This window comes from Ruditapes philippinarum, unplaced genomic scaffold (genome assembly GCF_026571515.1).
Source record: "Ruditapes philippinarum isolate M1 unplaced genomic scaffold, ASM2657151v2 ctg756_1_1_1_1, whole genome shotgun sequence".
Lineage (NCBI taxonomy): Eukaryota > Metazoa > Mollusca > Bivalvia > Venerida > Veneridae > Ruditapes > Ruditapes philippinarum.
The window spans coordinates 445,190-465,864 of record NW_026864914.1 but is presented as its reverse complement, the minus strand read 5'-3'; the positions used below and the strand labels follow the sequence as shown (position 1 = coordinate 465,864).

The 20,675-nt window shown below is 30.9% G+C and overlaps 1 protein-coding gene across 3 annotated transcripts in view; it reads right to left on the bottom strand.

The window, feature by feature from the left end:
* Positions 1 to 16,058, bottom strand: part of LOC132727270 (phosphorylase b kinase gamma catalytic chain, skeletal muscle/heart isoform-like) — a 61,169-nt gene extending 45,111 nt beyond the window's left edge. The window contains exons 1-3 of one of the 3 annotated variants that reach the window (XM_060712697.1): positions 15,915 to 16,058; positions 5,087 to 5,161; positions 1,562 to 1,782 (exon numbers count right to left, since the gene is read on the bottom strand). In XM_060712697.1, coding sequence (XP_060568680.1) covers positions 1,562 to 1,674 — 113 coding nt within the window. In that variant the 5' untranslated portion in view covers positions 1,675 to 1,782; positions 5,087 to 5,161; positions 15,915 to 16,058. The remainder of the gene's footprint in view (positions 1 to 1,561; positions 1,783 to 5,086; positions 5,162 to 15,914) is intronic. The other 2 variants (XM_060712698.1, XM_060712700.1) reach the window with 2 other exon arrangements.
* Positions 16,059 to 20,675: the final 4,617 nt, after the last annotated feature.

Below are 20,675 nucleotides of genomic sequence, written 5' to 3'. Positions count from 1 at the left end.
TTCACAAAATGTTGCAGATTATGCAGGTATACCTGGCACTACAGATATGGCAAAGGTTTATTAGTTTACTTGTAGGTCAAGCTGGTTAACTCAAAAACAGTTAAACTTTGAATCAACAGGTCAATGAACTAAGGATATCTTCTAGAACATAATTACATTCTACTGCCTTACTTTTAATACCAATACTGCACTTATATTGCACTTGTATGCAGAACATTAACCTGTTCGAAAATATGTGATGCACAGAAAAAAGTTGCAATATTCCTTATAACTTTTTTCTCATAATAATCTGTCTGTTATTCTTATTTGTACAGTACAGTCATTAAACCTTTATTCTAAATAGATGTCTGATAATGTCAACATACATAAGTTACTTTATATAGTAGACAGTTGACCGAATTATTTCCGTGAGCTAAAAGTACATATGAAAAATGTCTGTTATGACTTGTTATACAAAGGTTAAATGGAGGTGAATAACCTGAAGTTAGTGTACTCTTAGTAACATCTTGTCACAGTGACCTTGTTGTATACATTTCAATTATTACTATCATTATGTAATAAATGATTGTATAAATCTGTCAGTTCTGCCCCTTCCAGTCACATCTGGTCAAGTTATAACCATCATTACTGTTATTGCTGTTTGCTTGACACATTTCAGAAAAAATATAATCACTTATAATGTACTTTTAACAGCAGAAGGGAAGTAACTCTTGCACAAAAAGACAAAAAAATCTACTTAGAGTTAACTACCTTGATAAATAACAGCAATTCATTTATTATTTTAATGATAGAACTTTCAATTAAAACAAAAGAAAACAAGATGGAAAACCAGTATTAATGTGTCAGTGTAAGCATGAAAGTGTCAGTGTAAGTATTTCTAACAAACATGTCTCAGAAACTGAGCTGAATTTACTTCCCTTATTTCACTACAAGATAAGACAATAAATTGGAAAAGCCTCACTCTTACATTTCATGGCAAATTTAGCTTCCCTTTGTTGTCATATAACTGTGTCAATGCTAAGTGAATGTACTGTGGAAGTATTTATTTGTTTTGTTTTTTATTTTGTGTGAGTGTGCTGTTTTTTGTTGTTTTTTTTTTATGGGGGTAGAGTGGGGGGGGGGGGAGCATAGAAGTATATATTCCCAATATGACAAGAAAAAACAGTATTTCTGTATTACAGTGATTAAAATCTTTACAACTTCATAAACATGCTATTCAATATTCTTATATAAACGGTAATAATTGAAAAAGGGAAGTAACTTTATTAAGAGAAGAATACATGTCACACATAGTAAACTCCCCTTTTATTTTATTTGGATACCAAAATTAATAATTTATTAAAAAAAAAATGATTTGCATTTTGATATATAAATGCTTAAACATCATTTTTTCAATATTATGTTTTAAATTGTTTATAAATTATTGTTTTCACATAAAAAAAGAGCAGTCTAATTTAATCTTCTTGGGATGGCGACACTCATGGTTTTGAACTTGTGACCCAATTATAGAGTCTTAACTAACCCACTATCCCTGACTGAGGCATTTATCTTAAATTCTTACCTTCCAAGGACATCCTTTGGGTCGTACGTAGCATAGAAATCCTTTGCCTGATCCTGATCTGGAAGATCAGCGTCCACTTCATCGCGGGCCATTCCACCTTGTGGCTGTACCATCTGTGATCAGTTCTCTTTCAGACTGCCCTGCACTAACACTTATACATTTTCTAGCACTACTAGTTTTAATGTATATTTGATGGTACCAGATTGTGAAGAGCTACTCCCCTAAAAATAGAAATCAATTAATGATGTTAATAAAATTGACATATCAATTCAATTATAACAACACATTGTTTGTTTGTTTGTTTCATTTAACACCTTTTCCCAACAATATTTCAGTCATATAGGCGGGTAGTTTCCTAACCATCGTTCCTGGAGAGTTACACCAGTACTAGACTACCTTCCTCCGCGCTAAACTACCAAAGCATCTCCCGGGGATCGAACCCACACCAGAGAGGTAACTGGATTAGAAATCATCGACTCTAACCCCTCAACCACGGAGGCGGTGTATGACAACACAAAATAAGTAGTAACTCTTATCTATACAAAATGTAATAAAGCTACTATATTTCTTATATTAAAAGCCCAAAACAGTCATGCAATATGGAATATGGTGCACCAACACAATTGAGGTCACATGGTGCCAAAACAGTAAAGATGATTTTGGCTAACCTTGAGGTGTAACAAACTTAGAGCAAAACCAAAGGCCAAACCACCTCACCTGCTGGAGCTATGAGATAATAATAATACTCGAGTAATTCAAACCCATTTAGTTGCCATTTACCATCACACAGAGGATTATAACAGTGGCTGAGATTCTTATGCCTCAACACTTAAAGGTAACCCCTCAACCACAAGGGGGATACATGTTCTTAATCCAAACAAGACATGGATATAATATAAAAATTATCTTAACAGCAGTTCCCTGATTTGAGGTCTTTTGCCCTAAAATTGAACCAAACACATAATCTTAGAACCTTGACAAAAAACAAACAATGCTAATAATACAATATCAGAAAATCACTAAATTTCCATTAATTAAATCCAAGTAGAGTAAACAATTACTTTAACACACAATAATAACTCGTTTTTCTACATCCAAAGTCCAAAGTACAGAAAAACAAAAATTCACAGTGATTAATATCTTTCCATAAAAATTAAAGTCTCCAGCGCACAAGCAGAAATTTCCAAATTTTTGTTAAACATTAAAATATTCTCTACAGAACTCCTCTGCTAAGATTTTAATAATCTAACACTGATCCATAAATTCTGCTTTAAAAGGCATCCCTGGATTAAAATAAATGTATATAGCATCCTGCTGTACACTATAAATTTTCAAAGTTTGTAAATAAAATACCCGGATCTAAAATTCCTGTTTTAAATTTCTTATTACCTGACATCACTAATATGTAAACATATTGGGGCTTTTTGTAGAAATACACAGATTTTTTTCCCCTCAATATGATACTGACATTTTAAGTTTAAATAGATCTCCTTTTGTAAATCTGTTTATTTATAAACCATTTAAATATTTATTATACCTTTTATTCTTAGAGATATTCCTAAAGACTGAAGAATTAAATTTTTTGGAGGGGGGGGGGGATAATAATAAATTTACAATCACAGGTGTATGATAATAAATTTACAAATTTAAAATGTTTAACATTAACCCTGTTATTATATTAAATCTTAGCCTTCTGGTGATGATTGAATCTACCACAGTCACCGTGACATGTGCGACATTAGTGCCATCTGATTATGGTCTGCACTGTTTATTACTCAGTTGGACTTAATTCAGAAATGTTTCTCAATATGATTCACCATTTTTTCCTGATTAAGAGATGGACAACTCCATCAAATATTTCGTCTAGTGAGGGGAAAGCCATTGTTAGTTACCCACATTAATGGATTATATAGTATGTACAAAATATATAAATGTACCATGGGTAACCAACAGAGGGTCATTTAAGCTACATGTTTATAATAAACATTTGTCCTACTTTGAACATGGAACTTACCACTGCTTGTATTTCATGAATGAAAATTTAAAATGATAAATTTGAGTCTAACATATAAATACATGTACTGTTATGTTGCTTCTGCTTACTGCATTCTTGTCTGAGAAAAATCTTTGGTTTGAATTTAACAGACCTACGTTGACAGTTTGTCAAGATACACTTGACAGAATTATAGTAATGAAAATTAACAGTTGAGGGTTTTCCCTGCTTATATACTAGAAAGAAGCTTTATGAATAACAGCCCCAGATGTCCATTCTTTTAATTGTTTTATTCTGACATGTGTCTTTTGACTCATTGTCATACACCATAATAAATCTGATTTCCTTTCCCTCCCCTCCACTAATGCATGTTAAGGAAACCCTTCAAAATTAATTATCTAACTCTCATATACATATACATGTGTACTTGAAAAAAAAAATGTACATAAAATGAAAAAGATGATGTACATCATATTAGAATTATGATCAAGTGACTTTAAAAGCAAGTTAAAACATCCCTCTCAAAGCATGCAAACTTTGACATAATTTTGTTTAAACTTATTTAATATTTACTACATTTAATTCACTGTGTGATAAGTATGTAAAGGTGTCTTTGAAAACTGATATATTCCCTGCATGCAAATCAATCTACTCAGGGGGATTTAATGATGTCTTAATATGACACTAATACTTCTGAATCACCTAGTCAGCGGCTTTTAAATAGATGACACAGCAGTTTTCAGTGTAGAAATTTTAGTTCATGATATTAAGATATTGATTTTATAAAATATATCATTCTTAGGGGTTTTCTTACTGGTCACAAAAGTGAATTAATACAAGAAAATATCTTGAATTGGTCAAACAGTACAGTTTTATTCTTTTCGAACATCAGTTCAATTTTACTGATATTGCTGAAAATCTTTTTTCACTTTAGATGTTATATATGATAAACATTTTATCTTCAAACTTGCTTAAAAAAAATGTCTTTTAAACTACGTATTTACTGTCATTTACTTGGCCATAATTTTAATGTTATAATTCATGTTCCATTAGCATTAAAGGAACATATTGAAAACTTCTGACACCTCTGGCTGTGCACAATTTTTAGCACTTTGATATCAAAATCCCTTAAAATTTATCAATGAGCATTATAATCATATTCTTTCCATGTAACGACCCCTAGAGGCATGCATTAAATAGGGGGGTGGGGGCACTAATTAGAACTATAAAAATAAATAATACAGGAATTTTTTTAATGATTCTACATTCAACTGGAGTGTTAGTTATTTCTTATATAAAAATATTTTGATTTTTTGGATTGCTCTTTCATTATGAATTATAAATCTATATAAGGAAGGAATTTTTCTTCTGGGGGCTCAAATAAGAGGGGTGGTGGCGTTAAATGAAAACAATAATGGTTATTCAAACTTTAGAGCAGAACAGGCCTATTTTACAAATATTTAGCATGTTATGTGTTAAAGATAAATCTAAGACCTAAATATTTCCAAAAGCACTTGAATATTTAAATTTACCTTGTGTTATATCTAGCATCTACTTTCTCTACCACTTGTCAGTTGTTCATGGTTTCAGGCAATGAAGTAATATACCTGTAAATAAAGGAGAACAATTAAACTATAACTTATTATATTTCACTTGAAAAACATAGTGAATAAAGTCAAACCTGAGTAGCATATTCTGTGGAAATACCACATTATGTACATGTCAATGTATATGAAAACGTGTCAATATAAAAGCAATAAAGTCTCATTCTGAGAGACCATCTATCAGCATGCTAAGCCAAAGAATGAGAAGATGCTGATTTTGAAGCTGTGAAAATGTTTCCTACCGAGAAATCATTACCTGGACAAGACAGAAGAGTGATTCAAATTGGTCAGGGTGTGGAGGTCTTTTTGTTAGATTTTACATAGCACCAACAGCGTAAAGGTCATACGGCAACTTTCCTCCTTTTATATTGGTGAAGGAAGGACACAAGAGCTTCACAAAAACTTATTTAAATAAAACCAAGCATACTTTGTTCTTATAAAATCCCAGGACTGACCTCTGTAAACAAGTTTTACTGTATTCAAAATTGACTCAAGCTATTATGAGTGAGAAATTATACACAGCAAAAATCACATGAAAAAAATCCAAAGAAAATCACAGTGCATTTATTAGAATGTATCGGCCAGTGATAGGGATATATTGTATAAATTATGGTACAAATTATGGTACTGTCTTGCAATTTTTGTGTGTGTGCAATTCTAATTGGATGTTTTCCAAGGCATCAAAGTTAGCAAAACATAAGCATCAGCAATAATAGTCTCTATTATCTGTTACTGCTGAAATATGTCTTATATAATCATATACAAATGTTTATTTATTTACCCCAAAAAATCCTGTTAGTTATCTACATGTAAATCTTGGAATATTCTATATTTCCACCCCTTTCAACATGTAAAATACAATTGTCAAAATCATTCAGGTTAGTAATATACCTAACCAAACAAAATAGCTTAGATTATAGCATTTCACTTTAGGTAGTTTTTTGTTGTTGTTTTTGTGTTGTTGTTATTGTTTGTTTGTTTTTGTTTTGTTCACATTCCTACTTATCAATTATAGGCATGCAGTAATGTTAGTTACCCAAAGATTTTTTATATATGAACCAGTTTTTAGCTACCTAAAGTATAAGTACACATGTACCAGCATCCTCCCTGATCTGAGAATCAATCTGGTTCAAATACAGATACCCAAACAGGCATTAAAGATATTTTTTCTGAAAAAAGTAACTAAAAATCATAATGTAGTACAATCTATATATCATTATCCACTCAGCCAGACTCAGATATCTGTAGACATAACATTATCCTTGCTATTTTAAGACAGGCAATATCAAATTTTATTCAATTTTAATGGTGTACATGATATATACTGAACATTCTTAAATGTCATCTAAAATCCAATACATGTTTAGATCTGCAACAAATCAATAATTACAGTGCTTTGCTCAGCTATAATGTTTTGCTTGTGGCAAAATTATAACTCTTAGCTGCACTGTCCTCCAGTCTGACAAAACTCTTAAGTAATTTTGAACATTTCCGAAGTCAAAGCAGGAAGGTTCATTAAAAAGTTAGGTTTAAGGGAGAAGGTACATGTAACTAGATCTATATTTCAATTTGATGAATTCCATTTATATTTAACAATAATGACACAAATGTTTTGCTTCAAGTAAATGTAATTATAGTGTATGTAAGGGCAATAACTCTATCAATTTCTTAAAACACTATATTCACATAAATATACACCAAATGTTTAGGTAAAGAGTCACAAGTTGCAACAGGGATTTCTATTAAACTATCTTTTATACTTCATTGTTTTTGTTTTGCTTTGTCTGGTAATAATTTCTTAATCTGCCAAGAGGTTATGGTCTTTTTATACAAATCACTTGTCCCACACTGATGTGGGTTTGAATCCCACCTCAGGGACGTTGAATTTTTTTTCCTCATAATATGAAATTGTCCACTTTGCTTATAGAAGGAATGGTGGTTCTTCATGCAGATGATTGTGATGTAACACATGAAGGGGTGTCTGTCCGTCTGAGGTCTTCCTCTTCTTTATAAAGCTAGAAAGTTGTCATATGACCTTAACAATATTAAAATGATAGGCGACTTACAGCTCTTGCCATGCAAATAATAGGAAGATTTTTCATTAAAACAGGCACCTGTTAGAAAAATAAATACAACTTCAATACCAGTACATAATATACCTTACTGCCAGTATATAAACAATTGGTTTAATTGAGAAGATGTATTTTGTCAATTGGCCAACTGGGATATAACACTATTTTAACCTGTAAGTTAAGCTGTATAGATTTAGTTTTAATTCATTATGACAATGAAATTAGTGAATAATGAGTTGTTAACTACTAACATGAATGCTAGCAAGTTTCCAAGTATTTCTAGGGGAAAATGTCAATTAACTAAAATGAGGTGTTGATTGATTTATCTACTATCATTTCTTATTGTATTTTCTGCTCAATTCATGTTCTTAGAATTTGTACATTGACAGTTAATTGAAGCACTTTAGGTTTACAAAGGACAATAATTTATAGGTAAAAATCAAAGTAAGAGTTATGGGTCTTTGAAAAATGATGTACAATTATGATCCAAGAGAGAAGAAACTTCTGTATAGTTTCAAGTGAAAACATTCAGTTACATCAAAGATAGATCAAATTTTTGCACACAATTATCCTAAGGCATATAAGTCTATAGAAATCTGAATGATAAGCGGCTGCAAAATCCATTGTCAATATTGCACAGGTTCTCCCATAACCTACATGGATAGTGATTTATTTTTAAGAATTTATAAATATCATGCAGACCAGTAAAAAGATGATTCAGATAAAACAGACAAGCAAGTCAAAATCAGATTTTGCTGGCTCTGAAATTTCGTCTTGGATCAGGATTTTGACCTTAGAAAATCATTATCACAACAAGATTCAGAGCCACAACTCTGGAAAGAAAATATAGATGAGAAAAATTATAACCTTAGCATTATAAGAATGCTTTTGAAATCAACAAGTACTGAGTGCTCAACTTTCTTCATAATTTAAAGAATACTGTCAGAGAATTGTTATTTTCCAAAGAAGACAAAACGTCCAAAGCTATTAATAGAGAATCATTTGTTTTTATTGAACTGATTATATATCCATAAAATGTAATAAAAACCTGCTAAATTGTTTGAATTTTCAATTATTTACCGCACCAAAATTTTCGAACTTTAAAGGCATCAGTTGTTGCAAAAAACAGTAAAAAACAAATCACTACCATACAATTAAAATGGGCTGAAAACAGCTTTTTTTATATATTAAAACCAAATAAATCAATAACGACTTAGTTACAACGACCTACTAAACTACACTTACAAAGCTTAATTATCCTACTCGTCTAAAAATACAGAGAAATCTTACCACTTAAAGAAACTTCCTGCAAATATTTTGCGAAAGAAAAAAATTGAAAACAGGAAACAAAATATCCTTGTTTCTGAAATTTATAAATCCACAAAAAAATATTGTGTCACTCCCTCTAGTGGTTACAGAGACTGACCTATGTTATATCTACTAAATGTAGGTGTATACAGGTAAATTACAAATAGTAACCTGGCACACAGTCTATAGAACTATACCTATTCATCAGTATAACAGATATATAGTATACACCGACATTTGGTGAACTTCTGTATAGTCAATAGGTAAACTAAGACAGCATATCTTCATTACTGTGTTGATTTACTAAGACAAATAAATAGGTTAAAGAAGTATGTCTCATGTATTGCTTGAAGAAAGAATAAGTTATAGAAATGTAATAATCCAAGGATTTGCATGAAATGGTTGTCACTCCTTCTTTATGTCACATGAGTTACCTTGGTTTAGCATCAAGCTTTTTATATATGTTAATAACTTTAAAGTGATTCTTTTTAATAAATCTTTTAAAAACATTGCTTATAACTATAAATAAGCAGTTGTTGTTTCTAAGATTGAAAATAAAGCAGGCAAAGCAGCATGCTCTGAGGATAACCTTTTAGCACTATAGAGGCAACATATTTACATGCAGATTTCTCAACTGTGGCAACATATTTACATGCAGATTTCTCAACTGGCTATGCTGCAAAATTAACAATGCATTTAAAGCAGCTGTCTCAAAAATTTAAATATTTCTTAAAATTATATGCAATTTGAATCATTAAAGCTGTAGTCTTAAAAGTTGTGTTTATTATTGACAATGCCTACAGATATGAAGCAGCTGTCTCAAATATTGCTCAAAATTACCAAAAACTGTTTGAAACAGCAGTTTCAATACTAAGGTGATTGTTATCATGACAATTTTTTTAAAGCAGATAGAGATTAATAAAATATATTTAAAGCTGCAGGCTCAAATTACAAATTACAATTTAAATAACAAATTTAAAATCCATTTAAAGCAGGCATTTTAAGCAGTATCATTTCTGTATGTGAGTAAATATTGCTAAAATTTTATTTATTTGTTAAGTTACATAATTTCTTGCCTAAATAAATAGGAAAGTCACACATAGCTGATTAATAGAACTAAAAGACTTTTTCTACCACAGTAAATGATCAGATTGTTTTGCCGTGCAAGCAGCGCTAATCACAGGTGGCAGTATCAGTGTTTGGACACCCACCCCGATCTGCCCCTGGACCCCTACTACAACCCTGAAAAAAATTCAACACTCTAAGACTTACTATAAGGTACCAAATACAAAATCACCGATGAAAATATATAAGAATTTTTTTTTCCACTATCAAAATTATAGTTATAGACTTTCTATAACTATAATTTTGATAGTGGAAAAAACATTTTTTTTTATATAATTTCATCGGTGGTTTTGTATTTGGTACCTTATAGTTAGCCTTAGAGTGTTGAATTATTTTTTTCAGGGTTGTAGTAGGGGTCCAGGGGCAGATATCATAGGGGTGTGTGTCCAAACACTGATACTGCCACCTGTGGCGCTAATGTGAGTATATGTAAATAGAATTATACTTATGTGAAAACTTTGTGTGATAATTTTGTTACACTCTTTACATGACATTTACCTTCGACTTTATACAATTCAAAATATAAGTAACAGATATACCATCACTGTTAACTATAGCAGCAGAGTGGCATACAGAAAGGTCATGTGATCAGGGTACAATTTATGCAAACCCGAAAATCGTTAAAACAGCAATGGTACAGTATAGCTATTACACATGAGATAAAAATGTTCTTACAAGGTCACATAATGAATTAATTTTCCTGGTCACATAATGATTTAATTTCCCTATCAGTATTAACATTGTGGACCAATCACATACCAGGTAACAATTATAATGCTAATGCCAGTGACGGTGACTCTCAAATACAAACCACAAACAAGATATATCAAGAAACTGTATAGTTACAAATTAACAGAGATTTATTTTTTGCATTTTTTACCCCTATATCATATAACCAAATTATGACTGTTTCCTCTAGCCCAAAATAGATATATTTTCCCCTAAAATCCTATATTTCCCCCTGAAATAACCTGTGTACATTCTTCACCTGATAAGTTGATATATTTAAATGACAGCTGTCCCTATAGAAAGCCTCTGCTATGTACCATAGATTGCATGTTAAAATGAATTGAACTGAAATTAAAAACTTTACAAAATGTGTAAGTAAATACCATTCCAAGTTGTTGGAATTTGATTTCTTGTTTTCCCCCTTTGCAATTGATTATATACATTATCAGAAAGGAAATTTGATTTTTTTTATATTTGTAAATAGTACATCATCATATAGATTGACTATTCATTACAACTTTCAAGCTAAAATTTAAGTACATAATAATTATTAGCCTATTTGTTTCTAATATTGTCAGAAACTTTTCATACATTGTTGTACTTTATTCATAAATAGAGTAGATCAACTAATTTGTTAAATAAGTTGAAAAATTTACTACTGTCAATTTAGTGTTTCAGATTTTTACTTAACATTACCTAGTTATTATAATGAATATAAATAAAACATCATTATTTCTACAAATTCCAACAGGTAACTAATAATTAGATTATATTGATTGAAATCATTAATTGAACAAAAGTAATAATACAAAAAGTAAAAATAATAAATTAATAAAATGTTGTTTTAAACATTCCTTAAAAAAGCAAGACCACTTTCATATCAATAAAATTATGTAACGGTAACAAAATCTGAAATATGACTTCTTTTTATAATTTTTTTTCTCTAGATAGTTATAAGCTAATTTAAAAGATATTTGCTGAAATTAAAGGTAAGTGATATACAAACAAACTGAAACAACGTCCAGTGCACAAGGGGTCTAGTTCACTAGATGTGCACATAATGTAGTAACATTTGAGACAGTAGAAAACCATTGTTTAGTAGGAAAATATTACTTTTGACCCCTTGTGCACTGGACGTTGTTTCAGTTTTTTGTATAGCACTTACCTTTAATTTCAGCAAATATCTTTTAAATTACAATACACATGATCAAAAATCGAGAGAAACCAGTGTGATGCATGGCCAATGGTACAGTCAGCGCTTGCTCAGCGACAACATTGTGTGTTCATATATGTTTTTAGTGTGTTTAGCTTTCTTGAATGTTTTGAAGTCCCTGATTTGAATGTCTGATAAATATGCCCAAAACGCCTCCTCATAGAAGACTTCTGAAAACCGCCATGAAAGAGCTATGAAAACTAGTCTATTTTAATGTAAGTTTAACAAAAAAACTTACAATATTGTGTGAAACACACAATTCAGGTTAGTTTAAATGTAAAGCATAAATGTAAGATAAAACTCATGAAATTTAAGTAAAACCGGACCCAGACATAGTAAAGTGAGGAAAAATTGCCAACACTGATATATATTGATAATTATATTAAGCAATCAATATTAATCTACTGATAAAATAAAAATGGGGAGCTACAGTGCGCATGCAGTGATTTTTCTAACTTTATTGGGAAGAGGCCTTAGCCTCTTGATTTTGGGAAAAATTATAGCTAAAATTGTCCTGACAACTTTTATTAACACCCTTTTCATTCAAGGGCAATAACCGGGCCAAAAATCATTCAAGCGGAAAACCTGTGTAATTTGCACAAGTGCTTGACCTACCAATCATTCCTGTAAAGTTTCATTGAAATTGCATTAAATTAGTAATATGAGAGGACTGAAGAGTAGTTTGGACAAGTTTTAAAAATAATTAAAGGGCAATTACTCCAACAAAATTCATTTAACCATAAAAAGCCGTTGATATGCACAACTAGCCTTGGTACTGATCATTCTGTAAAGTTTTGATGCACAACTAGCCTTCGTACTGATCATTCTGTAAAGTTTTGATGAAATTGCACCAGAAGTTTTTGAGAAGTAGTCTGGACAATAGGTATAGTCAGGATAAACTTCAAAAATAAAAATGATTAAAGGGTCATAATCAGGACAAAAATCATTGAACTTGAAAATGCTGATGATATAAACAACTAGACTTGGCACTCAGACCATTTTAAGTTTTGGATGAAATTGCACCAGTAGTTTATGACAAGTAGTCTTGTGGTGGACGGACAGACAGATGAACAGACAGACTATATGTCGCAACTACTCCGTAGATGTGACACAAAAACCAAAGCAAAATGCTTAAATTTTACAAATTTTACACCTTACAGTTTTTCACCCTTCATCCTGGATTTTGACAGTTTGAAACTTTAACTGTTTAAGGCGTAACCTCCTTTGCTTAAAAAAAATTTATCTGGAGCCCCGTCAGGATTTTATTTCAACAGTTCAACTTCCTTTATTTAATTACCATACCGGACATGCACTTTATCCTTTATTCATGGTCATTCTAAATCAAACTACAAGCCTAAACTGTAAACACTCAAATTTAATTGTTGTTTAGGGGTACGTTACGATACCGAAATCAACCTTGATTTCGGTAAAGTTACCGAAATCAACTTTTCATTACCGAAATCAACTCGTAAAAACCAACCTAGTTAAAATATTGCTATATTTTCTTCTTTATTTGATGAAAAAGTAAAATAGTTTTTCTTTTAAAAATCATGAAAATTTTTTTTTAAAAATGATGTTTAAAAAAAAATGTAATTTTTGAGTATTCCTTTTGTTCTAATTTAAAACATTACGAAATAGCTGTAAATTTTAAATTTATAATAAAAAATCAGTTTAAACATTTTAAGTGATTATTTAAGATAAAAGTTTTTGAAAATTAAAGAGAACCCGTGCATTGAGGAGCGTTCAGTTTGCAACGAAAGATACGCGTTAATATCTAGTGTTCAGTGCATCCGGGCCCCCCACGGGGTGCGCGCTCTTTTCATGGCCCATCTTTTTTCTTTTTTTTTTTTTCTTTTTTTAGCAATAAAATATATTGCAGGTTTAGAGATATTTGGTACACAAAATTATGTATGTACATCAACCATTTATATACAAGACATTAGCACAAGCATGTTATATATCTGCACGTGATTGTCGTGCATAACAATTTTCTAATAAAATCGTATTTTTCAAAATCTATGATCGGACTTTGATGGAAAAATATAATACTCTGTAATATGAGTTAAAGCTAATTATAAGTTTTGTACATATTTAACGTTTTATGAAGAAAAAATATCCAACTTCAACTGGAAGTTTATGATTTTTCTATTTATAAATTTGAATACAAATGTATAATTTGACTGCTCTAAAAAATTTCCATAAACATTGTATTATGTATCAGGCAGTAAAATTGGAAAGTTTGTGGTCTTTCTTTTATTGAACAGTTAAAACTGTATATTAACAAAATCGCTAACATATGTTATGGGGACTCCTTATTATAATATTTAATTATATTTTATTATTATTTTATTATTCAAATGGTTTATTACGAAATAAACCGATGGTCCATTATAATCTTTTATCTTTAACATACATTGTATGTCAACTTGTACCTCCTGTCTTAATTACTTCACACCTTACTTAATACAGTAAACACAACATGTCATATCGTACAAGTTATAACATTACATAATTGAAATTTGTCAGTATAAAGTGTGCCATTTATTCCATCATATAAATCATCAATTCATATATATCAGTCATTCCATAAATTTATGCTGTTTACAGATATGAAATTTAAAATGATTATAAATCGATCAACATAAAATCATGTCTTAACAACTTTTTTCAATAAGTAGAAAATGTAGTTATTAATACATTATAAAGTATCCGGGATATCAAAGAATTGCGTACATTTTTGGAACAACTTGATATGCAATTTTAGGTAATAATAATACAAAGCCCTTTTAATTGGGCCATATTTCCCAAATGTTTCTACGGAAAAAGTAAGCGAGTATCCCTTACAACATGTTTAAAACAGACTTTTGACAATTTATTTTTAAAAAAAACAATTTTTTTTTACAGCTTCTTACTAAAATTATACATAAAAACATAAAAAATATTTTATATAATCAATTTGGGGGGTGCTAACGTTTTCCGCGGGTTTTTTAATCAATTTTATATTAAACGTAAGACTTTTGTTTTTAAAAGAGACAAACAGCTTAATTTTATTAAAATTTAACATCTAAATAAAAAATGACTTAAACTAGCCCAAACTGCACTATAGTTTAATGCTTGGGAATTTAAAGTTTTCCCCTGCCCGGTAGATTTAAAGGGGTGGGTTTAACGATATGTAATTTTAACAGCCCTCCATTGTCCGAGCACGTGTATGTTTGCTTTTTATAGTAAAGGTGTTATGATTACATGATTAATGGCAACCGCTACGTCATTTTAATCAAATCATAATCATTGGATTTAAATTAAATACTGTGATAATTTCCAGTCAACTATTTTAATAATGATCTAAATTAGGCGGATAACTTAAAACACAGTTTTGTTTAATCTTGTATTTTGATACATACGCTGCTATGTTATCTAACTCAAGGGAAAATTTAAACATTGAAAATATGCAATATGAATTAAAAATTTAAAACTCACTCAAATATCTTTTTTTTTCATAGACTTCTGAAATTCATGCAAATTATTTAGGGGTTGTTCTCATCTTTGTAATGAAATCTGATTTGATTTCGGTAAATTAATGCAACACATTAATAACAAGGGAAGTAATCATGATATAATTTACATATCCGCTATAACATCATCATTTTTTATAATTAAATATTATTTTCCTTTGTTTATGGTTCAGTTTGAATGATGTTATATTAATTAATGAAATAAGATCTATTAACATGTTTATTTTAACTTTTACAAGCCGATTTCGGTATGGTAACATATATTTCGGTTCGTTTAATAATCTTGATATTTAGATATTTGTTTCTAATTTCATAATTATTAATTATTTCGAACTGATTTTTTGCATGAAAGTCAAACTAAACCTATTGTAATAAATTATAATGAAAAAATCATAATAAAACGCTTAATTGTGATTTTACAAGCCGATTTCGGTATGGTAACATATATTTCTGTTAGCGACAAATCAGGGAAGTAATCTTGATATTTAGTTAATTGTTTCTAATTTCATAATTATTAATTATTTCGAACTGATTTTTTGCATGAAAGTCAAACTTAACCTATTGTAATAGATTATAATGAAAAAAATATATTAAAACGCTTAATTGTGACTTTATAAGTTGATTTCGGTAATGAAAAGTTGATTTCGGTAACTTTACCGAAATCAAGTTGATTTCGGTATCGTAACGTACCGATTGTTTAGCACCAAAATTTATTTGATCTAAATTATTTTCCGTTCTTTGATTTTTGAAGCAATTAAGCATTTCAAAATAATTAAGATAAATTATTTAAATTATACCTACGTTTGAAATTCAAGCCACTTGGTTTGTAAGTGATGTCCTGCCTTTGAGAAGGTCGTTTTTTTACATGCAAATTTTTGACATTCCCCACCATAAATTGGAGAGTATTCAACATAATAATATGCTTAAATAAACCTAACGACGTTAAATACTCGCAAAGTAGTACCGCTGGAGGAGCAAAGTAGACGAAAGATGAATAAAATCTTTTATTTCAGAATTCAATCAAAATACATCTAGCATCTACGTCTACATGTTACTCCCGAACAATCAATTCTGACTATGACTGGGAGGCGCTTGTCAGGAAAACTGTGTTAAAAGAATTAGTGCATACTAAAAGATAAAGATCACAGATAAAAAAAGGTGCAGGATAAAAAGAATAGTGCAATACATCAGATAAGATAAAGATAAGATAAGATAATCTTTATTTAAAGTCGGTTTCATAAAAACATATAAACATTAGCTATATAAGCTATTTTCCGACAAAACTTATTATCCTATAACAATTCAAACAAACAATCTGTATAAAAGAAAATATATAAAAGTATTAAGAAGATACATTTATGAAAGACTCTGTAAAACAGTTAAGATTTATCAGCACATATAAATATGGTTAAGAAAGCATTAAATGATTAAAAGCAAATATACATTACAATCAAACATCACATAAAATTACATCATACAAGAATTCTATTTATGTACACAACCCTAAAATCAGAAAAAGGATTAGAATTTTTTAAAAAATTTAAATTTTTAAAATAAATTAAAGTAAATGATTCAATTTTATTTTATTTAAATATAGTTGACCTAATTTCCAGTATGATGCTTGAGCACATATCAGTAGCAGCATCTGATATGTACTCAGTCATGAAAATATGGGTGTAACTAAAACATGTACAAGTATCATAATAATAAAACTTAAAATGTTGAAATGTTTGTGTAACAGATGCTGATCTGAGTTGGCCTACATCTACATGTTACTCCCGAACAATCAATTCTGACTATGACTGGGAGGCGCTTGTCAGGAAAACTGTGTTAAAAGAATAAGTGCATACTAAAAGATAAAGATCACAGATAAAAAAGGTGCAGGATAAAAAGAATAGTGCAAGATAAAAAACATACTGGGGAGGGGACTAGAAGGTGACTGTCGCCAGCCTATCCTTGAAGGTATCTAGGCTGGGACTGGATTTGACCTGATATGGAAGGCTATTCCAATACCCGAGAGTTCTAGGGAAGTAGGAATTTAGATGATATTGGGTACGGGACTGGGGGATCAGGAAGTTCAGATTTCTAGTTCGTGTTTGATGGTTATGGCCAACATATACAAGTTTGTATTGGATTTTGTAGAACACTACTAGAGAGGAATGGAGTCTGCGGCTTTCTAGGGAAGGCCACCCAAGTTCATTTAGCATTTGGGTTACACTACTGTCGAAATTATAATTATTACAGACATATCTGGCCGCAGCTCGTTGGACACTTTCAATCTTATGACTTAGATGTTTCTGCCAGGGGTGCCATATGGTGGAACAATATTCTAGTTGTGGTCGGACATAAGTAACATAGGCTCATGTTTTGAGTTGCCTGTTTTGGGTTTTGACGTTTCTCTGGATGAATCTTAGAGAATTTTTGGCCTTGGAGGTGATGTTATTTATATGCTGTGTCCAGTTTAGATCTTTAGAGATAGTTACTCCAAGGTATTTTGCAGATTCTGCTGATTTGAGAGTTTTATTATGAAGGGTGTATGGCAAGATGGTGGTGTTCTTTTTACGGGTGATCCTCAGCACCTCACACTTGTCTGGGTTGAACTCCATAGCCCAGTCCCGTTCCCATACTTCAAGTTCATGTAGGTCGTCCTGTAGTCTGTCAGCGTCAGTCTCGTCTTTAATTGTCAAGTAGACTATAGTGTCATCCGCAAATAACCTGGTTTTACTTTTGACTGTTTCTGGCAAATCATTGATATATGCCAGGAACAGACAGGGTCCTAGGACTGAACCCTGAGGGACACCGGATAACACTGGTAGCTGGTCGGAGATTTGACCTTCCACTGCAACCCTTTGGCTACGGTGGCGAAGAAATGACCTGACCCAGGTGGATACCTGTTTGTTAACACCCATTGTGTTTAGCTTATGGATCAATTTGTGATGGTCGACTTTGTCGAAGGCCTTTGAAAAATCCATCACAATCACGTCTGTCTGTTGTCCACTGTCTAGGTTGTCAAAAACTTCTTGGGAGAAACTCAGCAGTTGGGTTTCGCAGCAACGTTTTGACCGAAAGCCATGTTGGTAGGGACTAAGGATACTATACTTGTCAAAATAGGTCATACAATTACTTTCTCAGCTTAAGAGAGAACACATGCTGAAGAGAAAGATTAAAATCAAATCCAGATAAATATGAACATAAATGAAAGAAAAGAAAGCGGTGTTTATCTTCCTGTATATTTCAAATATCTAACCACCTAATCAAAGTTAAGTTCAAATAACTAACATTACACTACAAAAATTATGTATGAAAATGGAAACTGATACTTCTTGGGGTATACAAAATATGGTCTTTTCACCCAACAACAGTAGATAAAGTTGACGCTGAAAATTTTAAGTAAAAACTGACGGGATAATCAGCACCAATAATCTATTTTTATATCTTATATGTTTTATCTATTTTCAGTTGATATAAACACAATTTTTAAAAAAATCTTTTGAAAGTCAATGGCCTGTGGTTAATATAATCCTAATTACCTGTAAAAAGAACATTTTGAGGCTGTTTTTGCAGACGAAAAGTTTAGGTTATTTGAAAAATATATTAAAGTTTACCAATTACGAAAAATCATCACATGTCCTGCTCCCATACTACTAGGTGACCATATGCTTGTTTGATGAAAAACAAGTTTATAACAATTACATTTATCAAGTGTCGGGGTTATCTATGCGAGGGAGTTATCTCTCCGACCAGTAAAGAAAAGATTAAAAGATGTTAATAACACAGATTTCTCCGACACATAAAATACAAGATATACATACCACTGCCGAATAATACAAGTGAAAGCATCAAAATGCATCTGCAATAAAAAAAAATAAAAAAATAAAAGAAAGAAAGAAAGAAAGAAAAAGTAAATGCATACAGGTATGTTGTAAAATTGAAAATAAAGTTTCAATGTGAAGTGAGATTAACAGACAAATATCAACACCTGAAAATCGGAACATATACTGATATAAAACCCTTGAATAAAAAAAACAAACTCAAAGTCTAAAAAGTAATTGCTTTATAAAGCAATTGTTGAAAAGATACAAAAATACAAAAAGATACCAGGAGAGGCAAATGATTGCATACATTTTTACAAAAACTATACTTAATTCTACGCCAGTACATCAAAGATAACTACACTAAAAAGAAACTGGTAATTTTAGACATCATAATTATTCCAGGCAAGTTATCTGTTATTAGGAGGCAAATTATCTTTTATAAGAACAATAAACATTAATGGTTTTTCACCTAAGTAAAAATATATATTAGTTGCTCTGCAGGGACGATATTTCGAGACTTAAAGCAGACAAAGGAGCAACTAAATTTAAAAGGTGGCATGAAGTATCATTTTGACTAGTTGAGTGATGACTTTGAATAATAGCATGCAAAAAATTTATCTGAAAATAACTAAAGTTCATTTACTTTTTTTTGTCACCTGAAACCATTTTGGGTCTATAAACCCTCAGAAAAAACACAAACACCTGTTAATGCAAGATCCACAATGACTTGAGACTGAAATTTGGTGTGGAGAAGATCGAAAGAAGGATAGTGTGTGATGAAAGTCACAAGAAATGTAAGCATATATAGAGATTGTCAATCTTGTAAAGCATGAACATTATCAGTCGGGTTAAATGATGGGAATGGAAAAAAACAACAATAACTTATGTTCTGGAAAGTTTGGAAAACAAAACTATTTGAAAAAAAGGATAACAAAAAACTCTGACTGAAATGTAACAACAAAGACAGATGCAAGGCTTATAAAAGGTACTGATTTTGGAAGCAAACAGTTACTTAGAGAAATACATGAAATAGATGTGTCGTCACATTTTTGATATACAAAAGCAGTACCTCGGTATCTGTGAGATAGGGAAAAGCGGAAGATGAAATTATTATTCACGGTGATTTCTCAGAAAATTATAGTTGCAATTATCCGTTCAGTTTTGGATTCTGTAAATCATGGCGGTGCAATTTGGACTCGTATAGATCCAGTTATGTTACACATCAACCGCGAGAGACAAGACTTTGTAAGAAAAGGCCCTATTACATCAGTTATAGGCCAGCAACAAGGTACCGAAACAAGTATTGAAGCTTAGGTACCAGGAAATCTGCTATCCATTCCAAATACGATGAACATTATACACATCTTTACATCTTTACAAGCACTAAACAATAAAACAAATTAAGTTTAAAAGCAAATATTATGTCACATTTATGTTCTGATTAATTTGTATCATATGTGTTTAAACAATGGCATATGTGTTAATATTATAGCTAGTGAAAGACGACGGCGGATTATTCTCATCACGGTATATATAGTTTGTCTGCAATTATCAAGCAAATGTGTTTAAATTGTGTGAATGTTTCCAACATACAAAATGCACAATTACAAAGAAGGAAACATTATTAAATTACAACATTCTATACAAATTTCTATAATAAAAGTTATCAAATTAAACTATGAATAATAAATCAAGGAATGTTTAGAAGATGCATGTACAATTCTTGCACATATATTATCGATA